The following is a 22284-nucleotide window of genomic DNA, read 5'->3' as shown; positions in this document are numbered from 1 at the left end:
ACACAGTCCCCCCTCTATATACACAGCCCCCCCCTCTATATACACAGCCCTCCCTATATATACACATCCTCTATAGACTGTACTGTGCTACAAAGCTTGGTGTCATCTGCAAAGATAGAAATAGAGCTGTTAATACCATCCTCTATATCATTAATAAATAAATTAAACAGCAGCGGGCCCAGTACTGAACCTTGGGGTCACCACTAATAACCGGGGACCAATCAGAGTACGAATCATTGACCACCACTCTCTGGGTACGATCCATGAGCCAGTGTTCAATCCAGTTACAAACTAAAGTTTCCAAGCCCAAGGACCTTAACTTACCTGTCAGATGTCTGTGAGGGACAGTATCAAATGCTTTGGCAAAATCCAGAAACACTATATCCACAGCCCCCCCTCTATATACACAGCCCTCCTCTATATCCACAGCCATTCCTCTGTCAAGGCTTCTACTCACCTCTTCATAAAAGCAAATTAGATTGGTTTGACAACTTCTATCCTTAGTAAACCCATGCTGGCTATCACTTATAATACTATTATCCCCTATGTATTCCTGTATGTAATCCCTTATAAGTCCTTCAAACAATTTACCCACAATGCACGTTAGACTTACCGGTCTATAATTGCCTGGCGAAGACCTAGAGCCCTTCTTGAAGATTGGTACCACATTAGCCTTGCGCCAGTCCCTTGGCACAATACCAGACACCAGAGAATCTCTAAATATCATGAACAAGGGTACAGATATTACTGAACTTACCTCTCTAAGAACTCTTGGGTGTAGTCCATCCGGTCCTGGGGATTTGCTTACATTTATATCACTTAACTTACCTTGTACCATCTCTACATTAAGCCAGTTCAGTACATTACATGATGTGTTACCAGCACTGACCTGTACATGATGTGTTACCAGCACTGACCTGTACATGATGTGCTACCAGCACTGACCTGGCCAATGTCAGCTCCTTCTTCCATAGTATATACAGAACTAAAGAACCCATTCAGTAGCTCCGCCTTCTCTTGATCGCCCGTGACAACCTCCCCATTATCATTATTAAGGGGTCCTACATGCTCTGTCCTTGGTTTTTTTGTATTTATATATCTAAAAAAATATTTAGGATTAGTTTTGCTTTCTTTGGCCACCTGTCTCTCATTTTGAATTTTTGCTGTTTTTATTACATTTTTACAGATTTTATTAAGCTCTTTGTACTGTTTAAATGTTATAGCTGACCCATCAGATTTGAATTTTTTGAAGGCTATTTTTTTGTTGTTTATTGCTCTTTTAACCTCATTTGTCAGCCATGTAGGATTTAGTTTTAATGGTTTATATTTGTTCCCCTTTGGTATATATTTAGCTGTATAGTTATTTAGAGTTGATATAAAGATGTCCCATTTCCCTTCTGTATCAGTATTTGAGAACACCTCCCCCCAGTCTATGTCCTGTAGTGCAGCCCTCAACCCAGGGAAATTTGCCTTTTTAAAGTTATATGTTTTTGCTTTCCCCGCCTGTCTTTGTTTTCTACATTTTAAGTCAAAAGTAACTATATTGTGGTCGCTATTACCAAGGTTTTCCCGCACAGTTACATTACCAACCAGCTCTGCGCTGTTGGAAATGATCAGATCCAACAAGGCATCACTTCTTGTTGGGTCCTCCACAAACTGGCCCATAAAATTATCCTGCAATAAATTTAGGAATTGTCGCCCCTTTGTAATTTTAGCCAACCCCGGACCCCAATCTATATCTGGATAGTTATAATCTCCCATTATTACCACTGTACCTGCCCGGGCGGCCTCTCTATTTGTTTATACAGCCGACCTTCTATCTCTTCAGTGATATTAGGGGTTCTATAGATTACCCCAAATATTATTTTTTCAGTATTTCCCTCCTTTTGTAATTCTACCCACAGTGATTCCACCTCCTCAGAATCATCACACACTATGGCATCGTTCACACTGACTTTCATACCACTTCTTACATACAGACCGACTCCACCACCTTTTCTGTTCATTCTATCCTTGCGAAACAATGTAAACCCCTGCAGATTAACAGCCCAGTCATGCGAGGAGTCCAGCCATGTCTCAGTGACCCCAACTATATCACCAGCCATGTCTCAGTGACCCCAACTATATCACCAGCCATGTCTCAGTGACCCCAACTATATCACCAGCCATGTCTCAGTGACCCCAACTATATCAATATGTTCCTCCAGTATCAAGGCCTCAAGCTCCCCCATTTTATTTGCTAGGCTTCTGGCATTTGTGAACATACACTTTACATTTCCATTAAGTTTTACACATATAGTCTCACTAATGGGATTTTCAGAGTTATTGGGGTTAATGTCATTTTTTGAGTTATAAGGGCTAATTGTACTATTTAAGTTATTGGGGCCAATGGGATTTTTTGAGTTATTGGGTCTAACGTTATTATTTAAGTTATTGGGGCTAATGGGATTTTTTGCGTTATTGCGTCTAACGTTGTTATTTAAGTTATTGGGGCTAACGGTATTTTTTGAGTTAATGGGGCTTATTGTAGTTATTGAGTTATTGGGGCTAATGGAATTTTTTGAATTATTGGGATTACAATTTTTCGGGCTACATTTATTTTTACGGCTGGTTTGTAACCCATGGATCTCCTTATCCACTGCTCTTACCCTCCCCCCACAGGACTCCTCTCCACCCGCCATTATGTCCTGACCCCTCTCTAACCTATCCATCCCACTGTCTGCTTTCTTTGCTTTATTATCCTCCCCCCACTCACCTAGTTTAAATACTCAGCCCCCCCTTCCAGGATTCTCTCCCCCAGCACAGCAGACCCCCTTCCATTCAGGTGCAAATTATCCGTAGAATAGAGTTTGTACCCCAATGAAAAGTCAGCCCAGTGCTCTAAAAACCCAAACCCTTCCCCCTCACACCACGACTGAAGCCATGCATTTAACTCCCTAAGCTCCCGCTGTCTTTCCTGCGATGCGCATGGCACAGGAAGTATTCCAGAGAACACAACCTTAGAGGTCCTTCCCTTCAGCTTGGCACCTAGTTCCTTGTAATTATTCTTCAAGGACCTCCACCTACCATGTATTCTGTCGTTGGTTCCCACATGGACCACGACAGCTGGGTCATCCCCAGCCCCCCCTAGTAATTTGTCCACCCTTTCCACCACATGCCGAACCCTGGCACCAGGGAGACAGCAAACCATTCGGTTGAGGTGGTCTTGGTGACAAATTATTCTATCCGTCTTCCTGATTATAGAGTCCCCTACCACAACTAACTGTCTTGGCCTACCTGCGTTACCATCCCCCACACTACTAGTTGAGCTGTTCCCCCGGCTGTTAGGGAGACCAGTATCCACTAGGGTTGCCATCTCTGATACTGAGGCCCTCGCATCATCACCCAACTTGGCAATTTTGCTTGGGAGATCAGAAGCAGAAGTGACCTTCCTTTTCCTTGCCCCCTTTCCAGTCCCTCTAACTACATTAACCCAGCTCCCTATTTGGGCCTCCTGGCTAGTTTCTCCAACCTCCATTTCTACCCCACTAACTGCTCTGTAAGATTGTCAATCGCCCTCAATGTTGCATTTTGCTCCTCTAGATCTCTAATACGAGCTTCCAGGTGGGCAACATGCTCACATTTGTCACAGCGGTATGCACCCTGAAGCTGCTGCTCCAGAGATGTATACATGTGGCACAATGTGCACTGAAGAAAACCTCCAATCCTGCTGTCCATATCCTTGGTGACAAACAGCTGTTATTAACTATTAAGAAAAACTACTTTTATCAAGGGAGTGTAATACTTACAGTTACAGTGGGTCCTGCTTACAACTCCTGCTTTCTAAACTTCTGCTTATAAAACTTCTCAAATGTAACACTTAATAATACCACACTTTAGAATACAGACCCAGCTTCAGCTAGACTCAGTCATATATAATAAGTGAGGATGTGTATGTGATATATGATGTGACCCCTGTATGATATATATATATAAGTGAGGATGTGTATGTGATATATGATGTGATCCCTGTATGATATATATATAAGTGAGGATGTGTATGTGATATATGATGTGACCCCTGTATGATATATATAATAAGTGAGGATGTGTATGTGATATATGATGTGATCCCTGTATGATATATATAATAAGTGAGGATGTGTATGTGATATTTGATGTGACCCCTGTATGATATATATATATATAAGTGAGGATGTGTATGTGATATATGATGTGACCCCTGTATGATATATATATAATAAGTGAGGATGTGTATGTGATATATGATGTGATCCCTGTATGATATATATAATAAGTGAGGATGTGTATGTGATATATGATGTGATCCCTGTATATATATATAATAAGTGAGGATGTGTATGTGATATATGATGTGACCCCTGTATGATATATATAATAAGTGAGGATATGTATTTGATATATAATAAGTGAGGATGTGTATGTGATATATGATGTGACCCCTGTATGATATATAATAAGTGAGGATGTGTATGTGATATATGATGTGACCCCTGTATGATATATATAATAAGTGAGGTTATGTATGTGATATATGATGTGATCCCTGTATTATATATATAATAAGTGAGGATGTGTATGTGATATATGATGTGATCCCTGTATGATATATAATAAGTGAGGATGTGTATGTGATATATGATGTGATCCCTGTATGATATATATATAAGTGAGGATGTGTATGTGACATATGATGTGATCCCTGTATGATATATATAATAAGTGAGGATGTGTATGTGATATATGATGTGATCCCTGTATGATATATATAATAAGTGAGGATGTGTATGTGACATATGATGTGACCCCTGTATGATATATATATATATATATAATAAGTGAGGATGTGTATGTGATATATGATGTGATCCCTGTATGATATATATATATATATATATATAATAAGTGAGGATGTGTATGTGATATATGATGTGACCCCTGTATGATATATATAATAAGTGAGGATGTGTATGTGATATATGATGTGATCCCTGTATGATATATATAATAAGTGAGGATGTGTATGTGATATATGATGTGACCCCTGTATGATATATATATATATATATAATAAGTGAGGATGTGTATGTGATATATGATGTGATCCCTGTATGATATATATATATATATATATATATATATATAATAAGTGAGGATGTGTATGTGATATATGATGTGACCCCTGTATGATATATATATAATAAGTGAGGATGTGTATGTGATATATGATGTGACCCCTGTATGATATATATAATAAGTGAGGATGTGTATGTGATATATGATGTGATCCCTGTATGATATATATATATATATATATAATAAGTGAGGATGTGTATGTGATATATGATGTGATCCCTGTATGATATATATATAATAAGTGAGGATGTGTATGTGATATATGATGTGACCCCTGTATGATATATATAATAAGTGAGGATGTGTATGTGATATATGATGTGATCCCTGTATGATATATATAATAAGTGAGGATGTGTATGTGATATATGATGTGATCCCTGTATGATATATATAATAAGTGAGGATGTGTATGTGATATATGATGTGATCCCTGTATGATATATATAATAAGTGAGGATGTGTATGTGATATATGATGTGATCCCTGTATGATATATATATAATAAGTGAGGATGTGTATGTGATATATGATGTGATCCCTGTATAATATATATATAAGTGAGGATGTGTATGTGATATATGATGTGATCCCTGTATGATATATATATATAAGTGAGGATGTGTATGTGATATATGATGTGATCCCTGTATGATATATATAATAAGTGAGGATGTGTATGTGATATATAATGTGACCCCTGTATGATATATATAATAAGTGAGGATGTGTATGTGATATATGATGTGATCCCTGTATGATATATATAATAAGTGAGGATGTGTATGTGACATATGATGTGATCCCTGTATATATATATAAGTGAGGATGTGTATGTGATATATGATGTGATCCCTGTATATATATATAATAAGTGAGGATGTGTATGTGATATATGATGTGACCCCTGTATGATATATATAATAAGTGAGGATGTGTATGTGATATATGATGTGATCCCTGTATGATATATATAATAAGTGAGGATGTGTATGTGATATATGATGTGATCCCTGTATGATATATATATATATAATAAGTGAGGATGTGTATGTGATATATGATGTGACCCCTGTATGATATATATATAAGTGAGGATGTGTATGTGATATATGATGTGACCCCTGTATGATATATATATAATAAGTGAGGATGTGTATGTGATATATGATGTGATCCCTGTATGATATATATAATAAGTGAGGATGTGTATGTGACATATGATTTGATCCCTGTATATATATATAAGTGAGGATGTGTATGTGATATATGATGTGATCCCTGTATATATATATAATAAGTGAGGATGTGTATGTGATATATGATGTGACCCCTGTATGATATATATAATAAGTGAGGATATGTATGTGATATATAATAAGTGAGGATGTGTATGTGATATATGATGTGACCCCTGTATGATATATAATAAGTGAGGATGTGTATGTGATATATGATGTGATCCCTGTATGATATATATAATAAGTGAGGATATGTATGTGATATATGATGTGATCCCTGTATTATATATATAATAAGTGAGGATGTGTATGTGATATATGATGTGATCCCTGTATGATATATAATAAGTGAGGATGTGTATGTGACATATGATGTGATCCCTGTATGATATATATAATAAGTGAGGATGTGTATGTGATATATGATGTGATCCCTGTATGATATATATAATAAGTGAGGATGTGTATGTGACATATGATGTGACCCCTGTATGATATATATAATAAGTGAGGATGTGTATGTGATATATGATGTGACCCCTGTATAATATATATAATAAGTGAGGATGTGTATGTGATATATGATGTGACCCCTGTATGATATATATAATAAGTGAGGATGTGTATGTGATATATGATGTGACCCCTGTATGATATATATAATAAGTGAGGATGTGTATGTGATATATGATGTGATCCCTGTATGATATATATAATAAGTGAGGATGTGTATGTGATATATGATGTGATCCCTGTATGATATATATAATAAGTGAGGATGTGTATGTGATATATGATGTGATCCCTGTATGATATATATAATAAGTGAGGATGTGTATGTGATATATGATGTGACCCCTGTATGATATATATATAATAAGTGAGGATGTGTATGTGATATATGATGTGACCCCTGTATGATATATATAATAAGTGAGGATGTGTATGTGATATATGATGTGATCCCTGTATGATATATATAATAAGTGAGGATGTGTATGTGATATATGATGTGATCCCTGTATGATATATATATAATAAGTGAGGATGTGTATGTGATATATGATGTGACCCCTGTATGATATATATATATAAGTGAGGATGTGTATGTGATATATGATGTGACCCCTGTATGATATATATATATAATAAGTGAGGATGTGTATGTGATATATGATGTGATCCCTGTATGATATATATAAGTGAGGATGTGTATGTGACATATGATGTGATCCCTGTATATATATATGTAATAAGTGAGGATGTGTATGTGATATATGATGTGATCCCTGTATATATATATAATAAGTGAGGATGTGTATGTGATATATGATGTGACCCCTGTATGATATATATAATAAGTGAGGATATGTATGTGATATATGATGTGATCCCTGTATGATATATATAATAAGTGAGGATGTGTATGTGATATATGATGTGACCCCTGTATGATATATATAAGTGAGGATGTGTATGTGATATATGATGTGACCCCTGTATGATATATATAATAAGTGAGGATGTGTATGTGATATATGATGTGATCCCTGTATGATATATATAATAAGTGAGGATGTGTATGTGATATATGATGTGATCCCTGTATGATATATATATAATAAGTGAGGATGTGTATGTGATATATGATGTGATCCCTGTATGATATATATAATAAGTGAGGATGTGTATGTGACATATGATGTGATCCCTGTATGATATATATATAATAAGTGAGGATGTGTATGTGATATATGATGTGATCCCTGTATGATATATATATATAATAAGTGAGGATGTGTATGTGATATATGATGTGACCCCTGTATGATATATATAATAAGTGAGGATGTGTATGTGATATATGATGTGATCCCTGTATGATATATATAATAAGTGAGGATGTGTATGTGATATATGATGTGACCTCTGTATGATATATAATAAGTGAGGATGTGTATGTGATATATGATGTGATCCCTGTATGATATATATAATAAGTGAGGATATGTATGTGATATATGATGTGATCCCTGTATTATATATATAATAAGTGAGGATGTGTATGTGATATATGATGTGATCCCTGTATGATATATAATAAGTGAGGATGTGTATGTGATATATGATGTGATCCCTGTATGATATATATATATAAGTGAGTATGTGTATGTGACATATGATGTGATCCCTGTATGATATATATAATAAGTGAGGATGTGTATGTGATATATGATGTGATCCCTGTATGATATATATAATAAGTGAGGATGTGTATGTGATATATGATGTGATCCCTGTATGATATATATAATAAGTGAGGATGTGTATGTGATATATGATGTGACCCCTGTATAATATATATAATAAGTGAGGATGTGTATGTGATATATGATGTGATCCCTGTATGATATATATATAATAAGTGAGGATGTGTATGTGATATATGATGTGATCCCTGTATGATATATATATAATAAGTGAGGATGTGTATGTGATATATGATGTGATCCCTGTATGATATATATATAATAAGTGAGGATGTGTATGTGATATATGATGTGATCCCTGTATGATATATATAATAAGTGAGGATGTGTATGTGATATATGATGTGATCCCTGTATAATATATATATATAATAAGTGAGGATGTGTATGTGATATATGATGTGACCCCTGTATAATATATATATATAATAAGTGAGGATGTGTATGTGACATATGATGTGATCCCTGTATGATATATAAGTGAGGATGTGTATGTGATATATGATGTGACCCCTGTATGATATATATATAATAAGTGAGGATGTGTACGTGATATATGATGTGATCCCTGTATGATATATATAATAAGTGAGGATGTGTATGTGACATATGATGTGATCCCTGTATGATATATATATATATATATCATACAGGGATCACATCATATATCACATACACATCCTCACTTATATATATATCATACAGGGGTCACATCATATGTCACATACACATCCTCACTTATATATATAAGTGAGGATGTGTATGTGATATATGATGTGATCCCTGTATGATATATATATATATATAAGTGAGGATGTGTATGTGACATATGATGTGACCCCTGTATAATATATATATATAATAAGTGAGGATGTGTATGTGACATATGATGTGATCCCTGTATGATATATTTAATAAGTGAGGATGTGTATGTGACATATGATGTGATCCCTGTATGATATATATAAATGAGGATGTGTATGTGATATATGATGTGATCCCTGTATGATATATATATATAATAAGTGAGGATGTGTATGTGATATATAATGTGACCCCTGTATAATATATATAATAAGTGAGGATGTGTATGTGACATATGATGTGGTCCCTGTATGATATATATAACTGAGGATGTGTATGTGATATATGATGTGATCCCTGTATGATATATATAATAAGTGAGGATGTGTATGTGATATATGATGTGATCCCTGTATGATATATATAATAAGTGAGGATGTGTATGTGACATATGATGTGATCCCTGTATGATATATATATAATAAGTGAGGATGTGTATGTGATATATGATGTGATCCCTGTATGATATATATATAATAAGTGAGGATGTGTATGTGATATATGATGTGATCCCTGTATGATATATATATAATAAGTGAGGATGTGTATGTGATATATGATGTGATCCCTGTATGATATATATAATAAGTGAGGATGTGTATGTGATATATGATGTGATCCCTGTATGATATATATATATAATAAGTGAGGATGTGTATGTGATATATGATGTGATCCCTGTATGATATATATATATAATAAGTGAGGATGTGTATGTGATATATGATGTGACCCCTGTATGATATATATAATAAGTGAGGATGTGTATGTGATATATGATGTGACCCCTGTATGATATATATAAGTGAGGATGTGTATGTGATATATGATGTGATCCCTGTATGATATATATAATAAGTGAGGATGTGTATGTGACATATGATGTGATCCCTGTATGATATATATAATAAGTGAGGATGTGTATGTGATATATGATGTGACCCCTGTATGATATATATAAGTGAGGATGTGTATGTGATATATGATGTGACCCCTGTATGATATATATAATAAGTGAGGATGTGTATGTGATATATGATGTGATCCCTGTATGATATATATAATAAGTGAGGATGTGTATGTGATATCTGATGTGACCCCTGTATGATATATATAATAAGTGAGGATGTGTATGTGACATATGATGTGATCCCTGTATGATATATATATATATATAATAAGTGAGGATATGTATGTGATATATGATGTGACCCCTGTATGATATATATATAATAAGTGAGGATGTGTATGTGATATATGATGTGACCCCTGTATGATATATATAATAAGTGAGGATGTGTATGTGATATATGATGTGATCCCTGTATGATATATATAATAAGTGAGGATGTGTATGTGATATATGATGTGACCCCTGTATGATATATATAATAAGTGAGGATGTGTATGTGACATGATGTGACCCCTGTATGATATATATAATAAGTGAGGATGTGTATGTGATATATGATGTGATCCCTGTATGATATATATATAATAAGTGAGGATGTGTATGTGATATATGATGTGATCCCTGTATGATATATATATATAATAAGTGAGGATGTGTATGTGATATATGATGTGACCCCTGTATGATATATATAATAAGTGAGGATGTGTATGTGATATATGATGTGATCCCTGTATGATATATATAATAAGTGAGGATGTGTATGTGATATATGATGTGATCCCTGTATGATATGTATAATAAGTGAGGATGTGTATGTGATATATGATGTGATACCTGTATGATATATATAATAAGTGAGGATGTGTATGTGATATGATGTGATCCCTGTATGATATATATATAAGTGAGGATGTGTATGTGATATATGATGTGATCCCTGTATGATATATATAAGTGAGGATGTGTATGTGATATATGATGTGACCCCTGTATGATATATATAATAAGTGAGGATGTGTATGTGATATATGATGTGATCCCTGTATGATATATATAATAAGTGAGAATGTGTATGTGATATATGATGTGACCCCTGTATGATATATATATAGTAAGTGAGGATGTGTATGTGATATATGATGTGATCCCTGTATGATATATATAATAAGTGAGGATGTGTATGTGATATATGATGTGATCCCTGTATGATATATATAATAAGTGAGGATGTGTATGTGATATATGATGTGACCCCTGTATGATATATATAAGTGAGGATGTGTATGTGATATATGATGTGACCCCTGTATGATATATATAATAAGTGAGGATGTGTATGTGATATATGATGTGATCCCTGTATGATATATATAATAAGTGAGGATGTGTATGTGATATATGATGTGATCCCTGTATGATATATATATAATAAGTGAGGATGTGTATGTGATATATGATGTGATCCCTGTATGATATATATAATAAGTGAGGATGTGTATGTGACATATGATGTGATCCCTGTATGATATATATATAATAAGTGAGGATGTGTATGTGATATATGATGTGATCCCTGTATGATATATATATATATATATATATAATAAGTGAGGATGTGTATGTGATATATGATGTGATCCCTGTATGATATATATAATAAGTGAGGATGTGTATGTGATATATGATGTGATCCCTGTATGATATATATATAATAAGTGAGAATGTGTATGTGATATATGATGTGACCCCTGTATGATATATATATAGTAAGTGAGGATGTGTATGTGATATATGATGTGATCCCTGTATGATATATATAATAAGTGAGGATGTGTATGTGATATATGATGTGATCCCTGTATGATATATATAATAAGTGAGGATGTGTATGTGATATATGATGTGACCCCTGTATGATATATATAAGTGAGGATGTGTATGTGATATATGATGTGACCCCTGTATGATATATATATAGTAAGTGAGGATGTGTATGTGATATATGATGTGATCCCTGTATGATATATATAATAAGTAAGGATGTGTATGTGATATATGATGTGATCCCTGTATGATATATATATAATAAGTGAGGATGTGTATGTGATATATGATGTGATCCCTGTATGATATATATAATAAGTGAGGATGTGTATGTGATATATGATGTGATCCCTGTATGATATATATATAATAAGTGAGGATGTGTATGTGATATATGATGTGATCCCTGTATGATATATATAATAAGTGAGGATGTGTATGTGATATATGATGTGATCCCTGTATGATATATATATATATAATAAGTGAGGATGTGTATGTGATATATGATGTGATCCCTGTATGATATATATATAATAAGTGAGGATGTGTATGTGATATATGATGTGATCCCTGTATGATATATATAATAAGTGAGGATGTGTATGTGATATATGATGTGATCCCTGTATGATATATATATATATATATAATAAGTGAGGATGTGTATGTGATATATGATGTGATCCCTGTATGATATATATATATAATAAGTGAGGATGTGATATATGATGTTATCCCTGTATGATATATATATATATATAATAAGTGAGGATGTGTATGTGATATATGATGTGATCCCTGTATGATATATATAATAAGTGAGGATGTGTATGTGACATATGATGTGATCCCTGTATAATATATATAATAAGTGAGGATGTGTATGTGATATATGATGTGATCCCTGTATGATATATATAATAAGTGAGGATGTGTATGTGATATATGATGTGATCCCTGTATGATATATATAATAAGTGAGGATGTGTATGTGACATATGATGTGATCCCTGTATGATATATATAAGTGAGGATGTGTATGTGATATATGATGTGATCCCTGTATGATATATAATAATTGAGGATGTGTATGTGATATATGATGTGATCCCTGTATGAAATATATATAAGTGAGGATGTGTATGTGATATATGATGTGACCCCTGTATGATATATATAATAAGTGAGGATGTGTATGTGATATATGATGTGATCCCTGTATGATATATATAATAAGTGAGGATGTGTATGTGATATATGATGTGATCCCTGTATAATATATATATAATAAGTGAGGATGTGTATGTGATATATGATGTGATCCCTGTATGATATATATAATAAGTGAGGATGTGTATGTGATATATGATGTGATCCCTGTATGATATATATAATAAGTGAGGATGTGTATGTGATATATGATGTGATCCCTGTATGATATATATAATAAGTGAGGATGTGTATGTGATATATGATGTGATCCCTGTATGATATATATAATAAGTGAGGATGTGTATGTGATATATGATGTGATCCCTGTATAATATATATATAATAAGTGAGGATGTGTATGTGATATATGATGTGATCCCTGTATGATATATATAATAAGTGAGGATGTGTATGTGATATATGATGTGATCCCTGTATGATATATATAATAAGTGAGGATGTGTATGTGATATATGATGTGACCCCTGTATGATATATATAATAAGTGAGGATGTGTATGTGATATATGATGTGATCCCTGTATGATATATATAATAAGTGAGGATGTGTATGTGATATATGATGTGATCGCTGTATGATATATATAATAAGTGAGGATGTGTATGTGATATATGATGTGATCCCTGTATAATATATATAAGTTAGGATGTGTATGTGATATATGATGTGATCCCTGTATGATATATATAATAAGTGAGGATGTGTATGTGATATATGATGTGATCCCTGTATAATATATATAAGTGAGGATGTATATATGATGTGATCCCTGTATGATATATATAATAAGTGAGGATGTGTATGTGATATATGATGTGATCCCTGTATGATATATATAATAAGTGAGGATGTGTATGTGACGGAGAAGAAGAAAAGAAAAGACGGAGTATATGTGACGGAGAAGAAAAGGTTTAGTCTAAAGGGGCGGAATTTATGGAACGGTCTACCTCAGGAACTGGTCACAGCAGGAACAATTAACAGCTTTAAAGCAGGGTTAGATACATTCCTGGAACAAAATAACATTAATGCTTATGCAGAATTATAAAACTACATCCCTTTCCCTTATCCCCTTACATCCTTCCCTTCAATCCCCTGGTTGGACTTGATGGACGTATGTCTTTTTTCAACCATACTAACTATGTAACTATGTGATCCCTGTATGACATATATAATAAGTGAGGATGTGTATGTGATATATGATGTGATCCCTGTATAATATATATAATAAGTGAGGATATGTATGTGATATATGATGTGACCCCTGTATGATATATATAATAAGTGAGGATGTGTATGTGATATATGATGTGATCCCTGTATGATATATATAATAAGTGAGGATGTGTATGTGATATATGATGTGATCCCTGTATGATATATATAATAAGTGAGGATGTGTATGTGATATATGATGTGACCCCTGTATAATATATATATAATAAGTGAGGATGTGTATGTGATATATGATGTGATCCCTGTATAATATATATAATAAGTGAGGATATGTATGTGATATATGATGTGACCCCTGTATGATATATATAAGTGAGGATGTGTATGTGATATATGATGTGATCCCTGTATGATATATATAATAAGTGAGGATATGTATGTGATATATGATGTGACCCCTGTATAATATATATATATAATAAGTGAGGATGTGTATGTGATATATGATGTGATCCCTGTATGATATATATAATAAGTGAGGATGTGTATGTGATATATGATGTGATCCCTGTATGATATATTGTTACGCCGAGCGCTCCGGGTCCCTGCTCCTCCCCGGAGTGCTCGCGGCGTTCCTCTCTCTGCAGCGCCCCGGTCAGACCCGCTGACCGGGAGCGCTGCACTGACATTGCCGGTGGGGATGCGATTCGCTTAGCGGACGCGCCCGCTCGCAAATCGCCTCCCAAGTCACTTACCTGTCCCGGTCCCCGGCTGTCATGTCCTGGCGCGCGCGGCTCCGCTCCTTAGGGCGGGCGCGCGCGCGCCAGCTCTCTAAGATTTAAAGGGCCAGTGCACCAATGATTGGTGCCTGGCCCAATTAGCCTAATTAGCTTCCACCTGCTCCCTGGCTATATCACCTCACTTCCCCTGCACTCCCTTGCACTCCCTTGCCGGATCTTGTTGCCTTGTGCCAGTGAAAGCGTTTAGTGTTGTCCAAGCCTGTGTTTCCAGATCTTCTGCTATCCACATTGACTACGAACCTTGCCGCCTGCCCCGACCTTCTGCTACGTCTGACCTTGCCTCTGTCTAATCCTTCTGTCCCACGCCTTCTCAGCAGTCAGCGAGGTTGAGCCGTTGCCGGTGGATACGACCTGGTTGCTACCGCCGCAGCAAGACCATCCTGCTTTGTGGCGGGCTCTGGTGAATACCAGTAGCATCTTAGAACCGGTCCACCGACACGGTCCACGCCAATCCCTCGCTGACACAGAGGATCCACATCCAGCTAGCCGAATCGTGACAGTAGATCCGGCCATGGATCCTGCTGAGGTGCCGCTGCCAAGTCTCGCTGACCTACCCACGGTGGTCGCCCAGCAATCACAGCAAATTGCCCAACAAGGACAGCAGCTGTCGCAGCTGACCGCCAGGTTACAGCAACTTCTGCTACTGCTACAGCAGCAGCCAGCTCCTCCGCCAGCTCCTGCACCTCCTCCGCAGCGAGCGGCCGCTCCTAGCCTCCGCTTGTCCCTGCCGGACAAGTTTGATGGGGACTCTAGACTCTGCCGTGGCTTCTTGTCTCAATGTTCCCTACATATGGAGATGTTGTCGGACTTGTTTCCTACAGAACGGTCTAAGGTGGCGTTCGTAGTGAGTCTTCTGTCTGGGAAGGCCCTGTCTTGGGCCACACCGCTCTGGGACTGCAATGATCCTGCCACAGCCACAGTCCAGTCCTTCTTCGCTGAAGTCCGTAGTGTCTTCGAGGAACCAGCCCGAGCTTCTTCTGCCGAGACTGCCCTGCTGAACCTGGTCCAGGGTAATTCTTCAGTAGGCGAGTACGCCATCCAATTTTGTACTCTCGCTTCCGTATTATCTTGGAATAACGAGGCCCTCTGTGCGACCTTTAAAAAAGGCCTATCCAGTAACATCAAGGATGTGCTGGCCACACGAGAAATCCCTGCTAACCTACATGAACTTATCCATTTGGCCACCCGCATTGACATGCGTTTTTCTGAGAGACACCAGGAGCTCCGCCAGGAAAAAGACCTAGATCTCTGGGCACCTCTCCCACAGTATCCTTTGCAATCTACCCCTGTGCCTCCCGCCGAGGAGGCTATGCAAGTGGATCGGTCTCGCCTGACCCAGGAAGAGAGGAATCGCCGTAGGGAAGAAAATCTTTGTCTGTACTGTGCCAGTACCGAACATTTCTTGGTGGATTGCCCTATTCGTCCTCCACGTCTGGGAAACGCACGCACGCACCCAGCTCACGTGGGTGTGGCGTCTCTTGGTACGAAATCTGCTTCTCCACGTCTCACTGTGCCCGTGCGGATTTCTCCTTCTGCCAACCCCTCCCTCTCAGCCGTGGCCTGCTTGGACTCTGGTGCTTCTGGAAATTTTATTCTGGACTCTTTGGTGAATAAGTTCTGCATCCCGGTGACCCGTCTCGTCAAGCCGCTCTACATTTCTTCCGTCAACGGAGTGAAGTTGGACTGTACTGTGCGTTACCGCACAGAACCTCTCTTAATGTGCATTGGATCCCATCATGAAAAGATTGAATTGTTCGGCCTTCCCAACTGTACCTCTGAAGTCCTCCTCGGTCTGCCATGGCTCCAGCATCATTCTCCCACCCTTGACTGGACCACCGGGGAGATCAAGAATTGGGGTCCTGCTTGCCGCAAGAGATGCCTCACGTCTCCTCCCAGTCCCGTCAGGCAAGCCTCAGTGCCTCCTCCTACACCTGGTCTTCCCAAGGCCTATCAGGACCGTGGCGTGCCTCCTCATGGCCCCTGTCCTGGTAACACTCTGCCCCGTGCCAAGCTTCACCCTCTGCCCTCCCTCCCCATTCCCACTCCTGCTGTACAGCCTGCCTTTGAGAAAACCCTACAATCGCTCCCAGTGTCCTCGTCCCAGGTGAAGCAATTGCCGGACAAAAAAAGGGGGAGACCTAAGGGGGGTACTGTTACGCCGAGCGCTCCGGGTCCCTGCTCCTCCCCAGAGCGCTCGCGGCGTTCCTCTCTCTGCAGCGCCCCGGTCAGACCTGCTGCACTGACATTGCCGGCGGGGATGCGATTCGCATAGCGGGACGCGCCCGCTCGCGAATCGCCTCCCAAGTCACTTACCTGTCCCGGTCCCCGGCTGTCATGTCCTGGCGCGTGATATATGATGTGATCCCTGTATGATATATATATATAATAAGTGAGGATGTGTATGTGATATATGATGTGACCCCTGTATGATATATAAAATACGTGAGGATGTGTATGTGACATTGTGGCTCCTTAGTCTCATCTGGTGACGATTAGAGAGGTGACACTGCTGGGACATTATACAGTAATGGAGGGATCTGGTGATGATTAGAGAGGTGACACTGCTGGGACATTATATAGTAATGGAGGGGTCTGGTGATGACTGGAGAGGTGACCCTGCTGGGACATTATACAGTAAACGAGGGGTCTGGTGATGACTGGAGAGGTGACACTGCTGGGACATTATACAGAAATGGAGGGGTCTGGTGATGATTAGAGAGGTGACACTGCTGGGACATTATACAGTAATGGAGGGGTCTGGTGATGACAGGAGAGGTGACACTGCTGGGACATTATACAGTAATGGAGGGGTCTGGTGATGACAGGAGAGGTGACACTGCTGGGACATTATACAGTAATGGAGGGGTCTGGTGATGACTGGAGAGGTGACACTGCTGGGACATTAATCATCACCAGACCCCTCCATTACTGTATAATGTCCCAGCAGTGTCACCTCTCCAGTCATCACCAGATCCCTCCATTACTGTATAATGTGCCAGCAGTGTCACCTCTCCTGTCATCACCAGACCCCTCCATTACTGTATAATGTCCAGCAGGGTCACCTCTCCAGTCATCACCAGACCCCTCCATTACTGTATAATGTCCCAGCAGTGTCACCTCTCTAATCATCACCAGACCCCTCCATTACTGTATAATGTCCCAGCAGGGTCACCTCTCCAGTCATCACCAGACCCTTCCATTACTGTATAATGTCCCAGCAGTGTCACCTCTCCTGTCATCACCAGACCCCTCCATTACTGTATAATGTCCCAGCAGTGTCACCACTCTAATCATCACCAGACCCCTCCATTACTGTATAGAGTGGTGACACTGCTGGGACATTATATAGTAATGGAGGGGTCTGGTGATGACGGTATCATTGTGTGTCAGGTTCCTATAAGGTGTCAGGATGTGGCGGTCTATTTCTCCATGGAGGAGTGGGAGTATGTAGAAGGACACAAGGATCTGTACCAGGACATAGTCATGATGGAGGATCACCATCCCCTCACATCACAAGGTAAGAAGAGACATAGATATCATTCTCACTACCTAGTAACATAGAAATCTATCCTGCACTGATGTATTCATTCCTTGTGTGTTCCCTACAGATGGAGTCATTGATAGAAATCCACCCGAGAGGTGTCCCCGCCCTCTGTATTCCCAGGACTGTCCAGAGGGAAATGTCCCAGAGAACCATCAGGTAGATGGCGTTACAGTGTCCAAAATATGACTATGAAGTGATTGACAGGATTATTGTACATTTTTATTTCTCATCCTTTTTAGGTTGAAAATCTGATTGATATAAAGGTTAAAGTTGAAGAAGAGGAGATGGATTTCTGGGACAATCAGCAGTGTAAGGAGGGGGAGACTGTCATTAGAAAGAAATTCCTTTTTATATGTTGTACATTTTGGCAAAACATTAACCTTTCTAATATACTTCATAAGAAAATGTTATTTCCTTTTTACAGAAATCATGGCTTTGTCCAAACTGAAGTACAGGCATGAGTGAGGGTGGGCTAGCACTCCTCTGTGTTGTTTGATAGGACTCCTCTGTACTCTCTCGTATCAGAGTAGAGAGCACAGAGGAGTGCCATCAGAGAGCACAGAGGAGTGCCATCAGAGAGCACAGAGGAGTGCCATCAGAGCACAGAGGAGTGCCATCAGAGAGCACAGATGAGTGCGCACAGAGGAGTGCCATCAGAGAGCACAGATGAGTGCGCACAGAGGAGTGCCATCAGAGAGCACAGAGGAGTGCGCACAGAGGGCACAGAGGAGTGCCATCAGAGAGCACAGAGGAGTGCGCACAGAGGAGTGCCATCAGAGAGCACAGAGGAGTGCCATCAGAGAGCACAGAGGAGTGAGCACAGAGGAGTGCTCACAGAGGAGTGCCATCAGAGAGCACAGAGGAGTGCGCACAGAGGGCACAGAGGAGTGCGCACAGAGGAGTGCCATCAGAGAGCACAGAGGAGTGCACACAGAGGAGTGCCATCAGAGAGCACAGAGGAGTGCGCACAGAGGAGTGCCATCAGAGAGCACAGAGGAGTGCGCACAGAGGAGTGCCATGAGAGAGCACAGAGGAGTGCCATCAGAGAGCACAGAGGAGTGCCATCAGAGAGCACAGAGGAGTGCCATCAGAGAGCACAGAGGAGTGCCATCAGAGAGCACAGAGGAGTGCGCACAGAGGAGTGCCATCAGAGAGCACAGAGGAGTGCCATCAGAGAGCACAAAGGAGTGCGCACAGTGCCATCAGAGAGCACAGAGGAGTGCGCACAGAGGAGTGCCATCAGAGAGCACAGAGGAGTGCCATCAGAGAGCACAGAGGAGTGCCATCAGAGAGCACAGAGGAGAGAGGAGTGCCATCAGACAGGAGAGAGCACAGAGGAGTGCCATCAGAGAGCACAGAGGAGAGAGGAGTGCCATCAGACAGGAGAGAGCACAGAGGAGTGCCATGATTTCTGTAAAAAGGAAATAACATTTTCTTAAGTATATTAGAAAGGTTAATGTTTTGCCAAGATGTAAAACATATAAAAAGTTATTGTATCTCACAGTGCCCATTTGAGTCTCCTTTATACTACTACACTCATCATCTGATAATCAAATGTAATAATCTATTCATTCCCTGTGTGTGCTCTACAGATGGAGTCATCGATAGAAATCCCCCCGAGAGGTGTCCCCGTCCTCTGTATTCCCAGGACTGTCCAGAGGGAAATGTCCCAGAGAAGCATCAGGTAGATGAAGTTAAAGTCTCTTCAGGTTGTAAAATTTTACTAGAAACATCAAAAAAGAGGAATAAAATCGAAAAAAAAATCCTGGGCCCTGACTAAGGGCCAAATGGAAGACTCCAACAAGATTGACAAGACAGAGTAATAATGAGGAGGTGGGTGGGGGACATGCATACTGCTGGGGTTCCTTAGTCGGAAAGAGTAAGATATCCCGTAGACCAAGTCTTACCGTAAGGGTAAATTTCGACTGGGGTCAGAGTGATCAGGTCTCCCATGCACTGGATGTGCACTCTCAGTAAGTCATTCTCCAATAGTAGGGGGTTCTGGCGGTCTCTACTTGCTTTGGATGACCACTTAAGTGCGCTTCGTCAAGTGACGCAATAAGGACTTTTTATAGGGGTCTTAAGATTCTCCTCGGGCAAGTTGGGGACCATGATCACTGAAATTTCATGGATGGTATGAAGTTTAGTGGACCAAATGGTAGCAGAGTGGGGCATTCCCACCAAATATGAGACGTGGTCCCTACAGAAAGTCCACCGCACCATCAAGCATTTGGGACCATCAGGGGAACTGGGCAGAAACTCCATACCCACGAGCAAGAATTCTGTAGTCAGTTTCTTGCACTCTGTTGGTTATCACAGATTTTTACGATTGGTGGAAGCATTTCTGTCGTTAAGAGGGTGTAGACTGCTTATATGGTTCTCCCACCCAGGCAGCACAAAATGGAGGTAGGGGGGAAGCGGAGTTAAACAAAAACAGCCTGTAGGGGAAGCCTATTGCATGTGTGGGAGAGGGGTGTGATGCGGAGAGTTTCTGTGGAGGTCATGTCACGATCATGGTCAGGGTGAAGTTTATTTCTCCATTAAACTGATGCATAGAAATTCTGCAACTGAGTATATTCATAGGGTCCACGGCAGCGAGGGGCAGTTTCTGACCATATGGAGGGGTATTAGACCAGCAGAGGAGAGGATGATTGAAGCTGGGTGGGCTTAGTTTGACATCTTCTAAGAAGCAACGGGACATGAGACCCGGAGGAAAAGTTGGGTGGTCCGTAATAGAAAACAGATTCGACCGTAGACCTAGTCGTGGATAAAAAGGGCCGAGAACGTCTGGAGAGATGTAAATGAAAGTGAGGTGGAGGTGGAGGCCAAGTCCAAGGCAGATGGGGAGAGTGGATATACATCATGTACTATGGACTCTAATATCTAAGTGCCATAATAATGCAACCAGTCCAAAGATGTGCGTGCATGACAGCAAGATAGTACAGGTGGCAGTCTGGGGGACCCACACCTCCAGTATCTTTGGCGTGAGAGAAGGTTTCACTACGAATTTACTGCCGAGCCTTGGGGGAAGAGAAGGTTTCGCAACAAATTTACTGCCGAGCAAACGCCCATTCAAAAGTACTGAACTGGAGTTACAGTGTGCGCCAGTACGAAGAGCGAATGCCGATAAGAAAAGTCTGCACAAGGCAAAAGGAATCTGGGTAGAAGGGTCCTTCCCCGGATATTAATTCTACTGAACCAAGAGAAATGCTTCCGGTTCCAAAATTTACAATGGTTCGTAAATTTTTGGAGAAGTTAC

The 22284-nt window shown here is 39.2% G+C and overlaps 2 protein-coding genes across 2 annotated transcripts in view; both read left to right on the top strand.

Moving 5' to 3' along the window:
* Window positions 1-22284, top strand: part of LOC130282733 (oocyte zinc finger protein XlCOF22-like) — a 178002-nt gene that overhangs the window by 68279 nt on the left and 87439 nt on the right. The gene's annotated exons all lie outside the window — the stretch shown is intronic.
* The window catches only part of LOC130299812 (uncharacterized), a 76017-nt gene that overhangs the window by 9627 nt on the left and 44106 nt on the right, over window positions 1-22284 (top strand). The window contains exons 2-5 of the mRNA XM_056551493.1: window positions 18872-18998; window positions 19090-19181; window positions 19265-19334; window positions 20618-20709. Coding sequence (XP_056407468.1) covers window positions 18911-18998; window positions 19090-19181; window positions 19265-19334; window positions 20618-20709 — 342 coding nt within the window. The 5' untranslated portion in view covers window positions 18872-18910. The remainder of the gene's footprint in view (window positions 1-18871; window positions 18999-19089; window positions 19182-19264; window positions 19335-20617; window positions 20710-22284) is intronic.

Source organism: Hyla sarda, chromosome 1, assembly GCF_029499605.1.
Source record: "Hyla sarda isolate aHylSar1 chromosome 1, aHylSar1.hap1, whole genome shotgun sequence".
NCBI lineage: Eukaryota > Metazoa > Chordata > Amphibia > Anura > Hylidae > Hyla > Hyla sarda.
Note: the sequence above shows the minus strand (reverse complement) of the source record. Positions and strands in the feature narration are given on the sequence as shown.